The sequence below is a fragment of the Octodon degus genome, unplaced genomic scaffold (genome assembly GCF_000260255.1).
Source record: "Octodon degus isolate 3935 unplaced genomic scaffold, OctDeg1.0 scaffold00146, whole genome shotgun sequence".
NCBI lineage: Eukaryota > Metazoa > Chordata > Mammalia > Rodentia > Octodontidae > Octodon > Octodon degus.
In genome coordinates, this window is record NW_004524722.1 from 2,318,919 (window position 1) to 2,328,549 (window position 9,631).

A 9,631-nucleotide genomic window follows, 5' to 3' on the forward strand; every position below is an offset into this window, starting at 1 on the left:
CGCCCGCACCCTGGCCCCGGCGGCCCCGGCGGAGCGGCGGACACAGGTGAGCGACCCAGCATCGCCGCTCCCGCGCTCCTCCTGCGCCCGCGCCGCTGCGGAGTTAGTTGAGCCGGTCCGGCCGTCGCCGCGCGGAGCCCCCGCCAGAGCTCCGTCACCGCGGGTCCTCCGGGTCCCGAAGAAGGGCTCCCTGGGGACCCCCGCACCGGATCTGCAGCCCCACACCGGCTCCGGGACGCGCCTCGGGGGTGGCCCCTTGACTGTCCCGTGCCTCTTCGTCCTCGCCCAGGGAGGGGGATCCCGGTCACCTCCAGCTTTCTCTCAGCCAGCCCAGGACCCCAGGAAGCCCCACCCGTGCCCCTAGCGCACTGACTCCGGTCCCCAAACCGGTCTTGCAGGTCCCAGGAAGGTGGCGTCAGCATCTGCAGCCGCGTCGACGTAGTCGGTACCTCCGCGGGGGACCCGGGAGAGCCGGAACAGGACTAGGGCGCTCGGCCTGCCTACACTTCCCATGGAGAAACCAGCAGCTTCAACAGAGCCCCAAGGGCCTCGGCCGGTCCTGGGCCGCGAAAGTGTCCAGGTGCCTGATGACCAGGACTTCCGCAGCTTCCGGTCAGAGTGTGAGGCCGAGGTGGGCTGGAACCTGACCTACAGCAAGGCTGGTGTGTCTGTGTGGGTGCAGGCGGTGGAAATGGACCGGACCCTGCACAAGATCAAGGTAGGGTTGCTCTACTACAGTAACTGCAGCCTCCACTATACCCATCCTGCTGCTCAGGCAGTCTTCTGGTCCTGCTTCCCAGCCATGGACATCTGGGGGTGCACCTGGCTCCTAAAGTCTCCTGCGAGGAGCTGAGAGGAAGGACAGTCTTCTGGGCCATCGCACAGATGGGCTAGCTGAGTCCTGCAGAAGAGATAGGACTCAATGGCTCACTCAGCTGGGACCCGGGTGTAGGGCATGCCCCTGTGCACTGTGGAAGAGGGCTGCTGCCAAGCCCCTGTGCCAGTGTGGTCTCCATCAGGGAACCCCAACCTGGGAGGCCTCCACCTGGCCCCTGACCTGAGTTACACCAGGCAGGAGATTGGCTCCCTTTTTCTGAAATTCCTGGTTCAGTTGCCCTGAGTTCAATCTGTTTCATTCTCTGCACCCTTGAGTACCAAGGATCTGATTCCTTCCTGCCAGATCCCCTACTCTTCTCTTTCCCTCCCTGACTGCTCCTGGATGTGCTCAGGATGTAGCTGGTAGGCCTTGAAGGCAAGGTTTGCAAGGGGCTGCTAGGGATGGGGTGGGCACAGGGACACCACATTAGGGAAGAAAGAGTCAAGGAGGCCCCCTAAGAGAGCAGTGCAGGGTATCAGCCGCTCAGTCACCATCTCTACTCCTCACAACCTGTGATTTTCCTCTTTTTGCCAGAACAGAAAGAGGAGTTTGATGGTACAGGGGGCAAGAGGCCAGCGAAGACTCTGGCCTAGGGGCTACTTCAGTGGCTGACCTTGGCATATTTGGCATTGCTGTGAGTGCTGTATTTCACAGGTGACAGAGGGCTTCTGGTTGTATGCTGTGCCCTTGCTCCCTTTCCCTGGTATCTGTCTCCCTTCTGCTGTCCTCCTGGATAGGTGGGAATGGCATTCCTGTTGCCAGTGCCGGGACACTGGACTCTTTAGGAAGCCCCTTCTCCTGCTTGTGACATTCAGACCTCATGCTAGAACCTGTGCTGTCTCACCTTTTCCCGTGACCCTTTTGGTCTCATTTCAATCATTTGCAGTCCACCATGGCTGGCTTGCTCTTTCTACCTTCTCATTCTCTCTCAGTCTCTCAGTCTCTCAGTCTCTCTCTCTCTCTCTCTCTCTCTCTCTCTCTCTCTCTCTCTCTCTCTCTCTCTCTCTCTCTCTCGGTATCCACCTTGTCCATCTGACTGTTTCTGGGTTTCTGTGTGTGTGCCTGTGCCTCTGCACAGTCCTAAGGACTCCAGGCTGGGGTTTTTCAAGGGCCTGACCTGAGTGTAAGCCTGAGGAGCAGGCGTGCGGCTGGTAGACTCCAGCTTGGTGCTGCCTGCATGCAGAGGGCCAGGATGTTGGCTAAAGGAAGGAGGAAGAGACTGAGGAACAAAGTGAATGAAAAGTGAGCAAGGTAGCCTGACAAAGTCTAAAGGCTGGCAGTGTGCAGAGGGTGTGTGTGTGTGTGTGTGTGTGTGTGTGTGTGTGTCCTCCCCATCCAGCTGGCTGTCCAGAGGAAAGAGGAGGGGAGGGAAGAAGAGAAGGTTCTCCCACCCTTTGTCAATAGGGCCTATAAGGCCTCTTCCATCTGGCTTGGTTAATGAATAAACCTAACTAAGCACAAGACTAGCGGTAGCAGGTCTGGGGGCCGGGCTGCCACCACAGACCCCTTGTGGCCAGATCAGACTTGTCAGGTGGCCTTCCTTGGAGGTGAAAGGGACTTCGAAAAGCTAGGATTAGTGGGCAACATCCAGGATCCGGATCTTACTTCCTTCTGAGACTGTTCAGAGGCTGGAGAGGCCAGAGGACTCTGCCAGCCCTGTTTCATATTCTTTCTTGTCAACACTGCGCTGCAGGTGAGGAGGATTCTGAAGCCAGAGAGGGCCAGGAGCCAGCCCAGGGTCACACAATCAAATCTGAGCAGAGGAAGGCTAGAGGCACATATTTAGCTTCACTGTTTAACCCCCTCACTTTGCTTCCTCTGCTGTACCCCAGCTCTCCTCCCCACAGTGGAGGAGGTAAGCAGAGCCTGGACCCAGGCAGGAGACTGGCACCCTTGGTTATGGGCATCTTCAGGAGTCAGCCCCCATTCCTGGTCCTCTTGGCACAGAAGTTGGAACTCTGAGCTTCCTGTTCCCAAGATTCCAAGACTCTCAGTACCATGCAGCTCATCCTACTTCTGATAAGAGCCCCTGCTTTGACCAAGCATTTCTTTCGTAGTCCACTTTACCCTCAGGCCATTCCTGGGCAGGCTTGTCTCCATATTACAGACAAAGAAACTGAGGCTGAGAGAGTCAGTGTCACTTGCCTAAGGTCACAAAGCAAGTGCAACAGAAGTACATCCAGATCAGCTCAACCCAGGTCCCCTGCCCTGTCTGCATGGGCTCACGTCCTCAGGCAACACTGTGGCCTTTAATCCCATCAATAACTCTTTGAAGGAGCAAGGACGTGATGTTCTCATCATCCCCTTTTTGTTTGATGGATGACAAAGCTGAAGCCCACAAAGGCTTGCCAAGGTCACAACAGGTGGAAACCAAAGTCCCAGGGATGATTGGGTCATTCCAGAAGGCTGGGACGCAACCATAGGTGTTTGTTGAGTTTCTGTCCCCCCTCTCCTCCCCTTTCTGCTGCCCCTGGACATGCCCTATGCTCATGATAGGGATGAGGTGTCCCCATCTATTTACCTGATTGATTTCTTTTCTTCCCCCTACTCCTGTATCCAGAGATCTCTGGAAGCCACCATGGCTCTGAGCCCAGCTGCAGGAGCCAGGATAAAGGAAAGGGGCTATTGGAGCCACCTCTCCCCCTTCCCTCCCTCCCTGGCCTCCAGCCTGGCCTCACCCAAGACCTGCATTGTGCTCTGGGTGCTGGACAGGAGGCCAGCACTGGTCCTGAGAGTCCAGTCCCGGGACTAGAGGCAGACACTGAACATGGATCTTAAGTACAGGCAGAGGACAGCTTGGAACCTGAACCCAGGTCTTGGAGCCGAGGCCTGCTTTCCCACAGCACCCTTAGTGGTATGAGAAATGGAAAGTATGGAAGTTGTCTCAGTCATTCAAGCAGGGCCACCTTAGGCCCAGTCCTGACTGTGATGTCCTCACTGTGTGTGACTATAGGTATGTCCCTGTTCATCTCTGGGCTGCTTGTCCATCTGAGTCTTCCTGACTCTAAGGACCTCTGACCTCAGTGCCATGTTCACAGAGGCAGGGGCCGGGCCAAGTGGGAGCCTGGACCTGGAACAGGAGGAGGCAGGGTGAGCAGGAACCTTGAGGGTTTGGGGTTAGAGCAGGTGACTAAGGTCTCTTGGGAAAGTGAGGCTGAGAAACTGGAGTTCCTCTTACCACAGGAAGCTGGACAGTGGGGACCTGTCTGCTCTGACTGTCTGTCTTGCATCCTCACCCCTTCCCCTAGAAGGAAGCTGTAGGGTCCCCTCCCAGTCCTGTCTCATGGTCCACACCACAGGCTCCATCCCTCTATATCTTGCTTGGGTGCTTCATTTGTCACACAAGTATCTATGGGACTCAAAAGGGTTCCAGGGAAAGTGGGCCCAGGCCAGGTCTTCTCATCAAGTCTTTGCCACTGTCCTGTAGAGTAGGGATTATTACCCCATTGGACAGATGTGGAACCTAATATATGGGCCTTTTTGTGTCCAGAATCCTGGGGCTCACAACTTATTTTTGCCCTCTGTCCTTGGGTCTCCCTGTGCTGTGTCATTGTGGGAGGGCACCCTGGAGGGAACCCAGCTGGGCAAGAGCCCAGTCCTCACTGAGTGACCTTGGGGGTCACATTACCCTTTGTAGGTCTGTTTTCTTATCTCTGGTGGCCAGGGTGGGAGTAAACTGGTTTTAGGCCTTAGGACTAGGTGAGGTCAGGTATAGGCTTATCCTCTGCCCCTACTGGGGCTCAGTTTCTCTATCTGTAGGGGACATCTTAACCTTGGCCAGGTGGGCCACTGAGCTGCTGGACATAGAGTAAGGATGGCTAGTGAAGGCCTTGGTGGTCTGTGCCAATAAAGTGCCCCAGATGGGGACTCCGAGTCCAGGGTTGGCCTTAAGGACCCCGGCCCTGGCTGGCCCTACATCCGAATTGGCTTTGGCTTAGGGGGAGCTCGAAGAGTTAGCTCCTGACTGTCCCCAGGAGGGAAGCTCCCAGAGAGTTGAACTTTGTGGTAGAGAGCTTAGGGAAGGGAAATGTCAATTGCTAAATTGAGGAAGAGGTGAAAGAGTACAGGATCCAGGTTCTGGCTTTGAGGCCCTGAGCATGCCCCTACCTAGGCTTCAGAATCCTCCTCTTCTGTCAAATGTGGATGGCAGTGCTACCCTGCCTGTCTTTGCGCCCTTCCTTCCTTGGTTCCTCCCCGCTCCCCCCTTTCCCCTTCTTCCCTTCTGTCCCCTCTGCTGGAGGTTAGGGACAGCAGGGAATCAGATTTTACCCTCAGAGGGTTCCCATTGGTTGCACAACAGACCCCTGTCACAGGAGCTATGGAAACTAGGCCTGGGGTCTTGGAAGGCTTCACAAGGAGGAGTGCTTAGGTGATCCCATTGGAATTGGGTGGAGAATGAGAAGCCCAAGCGTGATAGCATCAGAAGTGTTACATTTCCTGCAGAGGGACAGCTGTACCAAGGCCCAGAGGTGAGGAACAGGAAGGTGCATTTGGAGAATTGCAGGGAGTTTGAGTGTGGACGCTGGAGAGGATTAGAGAGCTAGACCAGGGAGCTGACCTTGGAGCTTAGAGGTCCTGGCATGCGAGGGGGGATCAGATGAGGTTGTGGAAAGAGAGGAGAATGAGCTGTTGCTGTGCTTGTCTGGACAAAGGCACCAAGCCTGCTCTAAAGCAGGGGCTGTAGGGACTGGAACTGGAGCTCCAGGCATCTAGAGAGTGCTAGGAGAGGTAAGGGAGGGGACATGGTAATTACTTACAGTATAACTGTGGAGTGCAAATTGTGAAGGGTGAAGCCCTCTGGGATATACGACCTGACCTCATCCAGCCCCAAGCCCTAAAACCAGTTAACTTCCACCCCTGCCACCACAGATAAGAAGGCGGGCCTGGTGGGGTCCCTCAGTCTGTGTCCTTGCTGGGATTAGAGAAACCTTCTGTCCCCAGGCTGGCGCTCTGCCTTCCACACCTAGGTCCTCAGGCTTAGGCTTTTAAACTTTAACGAGCCCCAGCTCAGTTTCCAGCTGAGAGTCTTTAAAGTTTCAGGAGATGAGAGAAAGGAGCAAGTCCTGGAGACAGCTGGGTCTTCTTTCTTCTCTGTGTCTCTCCGCCTGAGTGGGTTACCTGGAGCCAGAGCTGTGGACTCTGTGACTCCAGAGGCCTGGCTCTTGATGGGGCCCTGGGGCCTGGGAAGGGCTGCTCCAGGTTGTTCCTGTCCTCAGGAACAATGGCTCGGTGGCCACAGGCCTGGGTGCCCTGAGCATAGATGGGGGTAGGAATCTATTCCAGTTCTATTCCATTGCCTTTGCCCATGGCCTGGGTAGATGATCATGCTTTTGGTGACATTGTGTGGGAGAGGGACAGCTCTGACCAGATGTGGGAATGGCCATGCCCCACCCTTTTCATTGTTTCCTTTTCCCATCTGGCATGCTTTGGCTGGCCTTGATGCTCTGGGGCCCCCGGGGTCTCCAAAATATGGGTATGGAGCATCCTGTGCCAAGTAGTGTCCTCTCACCTGTCATTAAAGAGAGCTGGGGCAGGTGTCCCAAGTGCCCTGCCTGCTGGTCCTGGAAGGTGGGTCTGTTCTCTTGGGCTTTAGCATACCATTGCCTTCCTGCTTCAGTCTGGGCTTCTTTTTTTTTTTTTTCTCGGCGGCACAGTGAATTGAACTCAGGCCCTTGCACTTACTAGGGAAGCACTTATTCCATTGAGCCATCTCCCCGACCCCAGCCTGGGCTTCTTGAAGGCAGGCACATGCCACCGCTAACGTCTCTAGAATCCTTACATCACAGGACAGGTACACAATATCTGCACATGTAGGAAGTAGGGGGACACTCCCCTATGAGGTCTCCCTTGTGGTGACAGGCCAGTTCATCTTGTCCTTTGGGTCTCCTGCCACAATGCCTGTTTGTCACTGGTTCTCTGAGATCCCTTGCACCATCTCCTTCTAGATCACCTGGGTCCTGGTCAGGGAGGTGGTGAATCTTTCAGTTAACTTTTTTCTTTTTCTTTCTTTCTTTTTTTTTTTTTTTTCTGGTACTGGGAATTGAACTTAGGCCCTTGTGCTTGCCAGGCGGGCACTTAGTCTACTGAGCTATCTCTCTGGCCCTAGATCGTGAATCTTGAGGCAGAGGCATCAGTGGGGATGACACTCCCTTGTGTGTCTTCAGTGTTCATTCCTGCACGCACGTGTTCACTGTTGATTCCACACATTTACTGAATACATGTTATAGGCCAGGCATTGTGTTATATCCAGAACTTTAGCATTCAGCCACACAGATCAGACCCTGTTGTCATGGGGTTTGCATCCTGAGGGGGAGCCAAGCAAAACAGGAGCAAATGACTAAGATAGCAGCTGTTGGTGGTATGCTGTGAGGACAGGCTGAGGCGACGGGGGTTTTGTGTGCAGTGCTGCATTGTGTGTCACTGTGTGCATGTGCTACGGCCCCAGCTGAGAGTCTGCGAGCTCTCCGCGGACAGGTGCCTGGGTCTGCCTGCCCTGCGGCGGGCTCCTGCCAAGGCCCAGTCAGCTGTGTGGAATGTGTGTACGTGTGCTTGTGGTTGTGTCTGTGCCTCTGAGTGTGAGACTGTGTGTGTTTCTGTGTCTGGCGTTACTCTGTGTATGTGAGTCACACCCCCTCACTGCAAAAGCAGAGTTGTCTCTGATCCAATTATGTCTCCTCAGCCGTCTCCTGGCAGCTCCCGCCCTGGCTCAGCTCTGGCTCTGCCGTGCTTTCCCTTTCCTGCCTCTGAAGCCTCCTGGCCTTGCCTCTGGGGCGATATGGGAGTCAAAGTCTATCTTTTGGGCATATTTTTCTATCCCTGCCTCTGCCCCCTCACTCCTTGATGGTTCCTGCCTCTATCCCGAATGTCTCTACTCTGTATTACCCCCTTCTCCATTTATTCATCCTATAAACCTCTTCTTTTTTTTTTTTTTTTCAGAAAGGAAAGGTTTATTTAGTTTACAGTTATTGAAGGTTTCATAGCTTAAAACAGCCTGAATTATGTAGCAAGACCTTGGAACCTTAATCGTAGGTAGCCTCAATTACAGACACCACTGCCCCAGACTACAGGGTCTGGAGGAGAGGCTGGGGCACTGCTGTGTGCAGGATGACCTTCTCCATACCTCCGAGTGAGACCACAGACTTGGAGGCAGTGTGTGCTGTCAGTTTAACGGTTTGCACCTCTCTGGCCCTGCCCTTCGAGCTCCACCCTGGTCCTCTGGCCCCACTCCTCAAGCCATGCACCCCCTCTGCCCCATGACCTACATGAGGCCTTGGGGGTACAACTAGACGCAAACCATAACAGGAACTATATGGAAGAACAAAGCAAAAATTTCTAATGAAATGATATAAACCTCTTCTTGTGCCTCCCGTCTCCCTTGCCAGACACCGCTGGTACTGGGGACCTGGAGACAGATTAGACCTGGTCCCAGGAGACTCAGCCCCAGTGGGGAGACAGATGGGGACAGAGACAGCCTTTGGGAGCAGTTCTGGGACAGAGGCTTATGGTGCAGGGAGGCCAGTGGTTGGGAGGTGTGGTTTGAGTGGGGTCTGGGGCCAACCAGAGGGAGGCAGCAACTGAGAACACCTTAGGGTCTCTCAGTAAGGAAGGCTGCCAGGGCAGGGTGAAGCGTGAGGGTAGGGAAGAGCGGTGAAGCCCAGATGCGTGGGGCAGGCGTTGAGGGTAGGAAGAGGGTGGGGGGGGGGAAGCGGCCGCGGGGGAGGGGCGCAGAGAGGCGGGGGTAGGGAGGGCGGGCCGGAGGGGCCGGAGGTGCGGAGGGGGGGATGCGTACGCGGCCGCTGCCGCGGTGTTTGCGGTTCCGATATCTCCCGTGGGATCGGGAGGAACCGGAGCTGGCAGAGCCCCAGGAATATGCCTGCTCCCTAGAAGCAGGAGGGATGTCAAGGGCACAGGGAGGGTAGGGTTTGGGCTGAGCCCGGGGAGGGGTCCCTTTAGTGTTGGGGGTAGTGGGATCGAGAGGGGAAGATTTGTTCAGATGGCCCCAAGTCGTCCCCTACTTTCTGGGGGCTTTTCTCCTGCCCCATGCTCAGGACACCCCCTAACCCTGGGGGTAAATGTTGCAAGAGGGGATAGAGAATAGACTCAAAACACCTAAAAGCATCTGCGGTTGCCAGGCCAGTAAAACAGCAGGAAGGAGCTGTGGCTGTCCCAAGGGAGTGTCACCCCTGCAAACTACCACCTGCCACTGGAGAGAGGACCAGCAGAAGACCCCTCAAGGGGCCACGTCTGTGCTGTCAGCTGTCAGCTGCCCCCTTGAAGGGGGTCTGCACAGTCTGTGCCCACACCATCAGTCGGACCTTTGAGCTCAGTTCAGAGCTGGCCCTGTCCAGGGACCCCAGGGCTCCTCACCCAACCAGCTGCTTTCTTTTTCGCGGCCCCTTTCTTCCAGAGTGGAGGGACCACATCCCCTGAGCAAAGTGAGGTGCCAAGGGCCCTCAAGTCTCCCTCCCTCTTGCCCTGCCTCAGGGAGGGGTGCCCTGCTGGGAAGCAGACAGAGGACCTTCCTCTCAGGATACCTGTCAATGTGGAGGGGCTGTCTGCGGGCAGCTCCTAAGGAGGCTGCTGCCTGCTGTGCCCACCCCTGCCCACCTCTGAGCTCTCTTCCGAGTGTCCCGCGCCACTGCTCCATCCCTAGGCTGGCACAGAATATCAATTTGTCTCGTTAAGCTGAAAGTCTGCACTGCACCAAAATCAGGACCGGCCGTGCAGAGGGAGAGCACCAGAGCGCCACAGCCC

The 9,631-nt window shown here is 55.7% G+C and overlaps 1 protein-coding gene across 1 annotated transcript in view; it reads left to right on the forward strand.

The window, feature by feature from the left end:
- Positions 1-9,631, forward strand: part of Stard10 (StAR related lipid transfer domain containing 10) — a 28,363-nt gene continuing 18,732 nt past the window's right edge. Inside the window, exons 1-2 of the mRNA XM_004641936.2 lie at positions 1-46; positions 399-718. Of these exons, the coding sequence (XP_004641993.1) occupies positions 512-718 (207 nt within the window). The 5' untranslated portion in view covers positions 1-46; positions 399-511. The remainder of the gene's footprint in view (positions 47-398; positions 719-9,631) is intronic.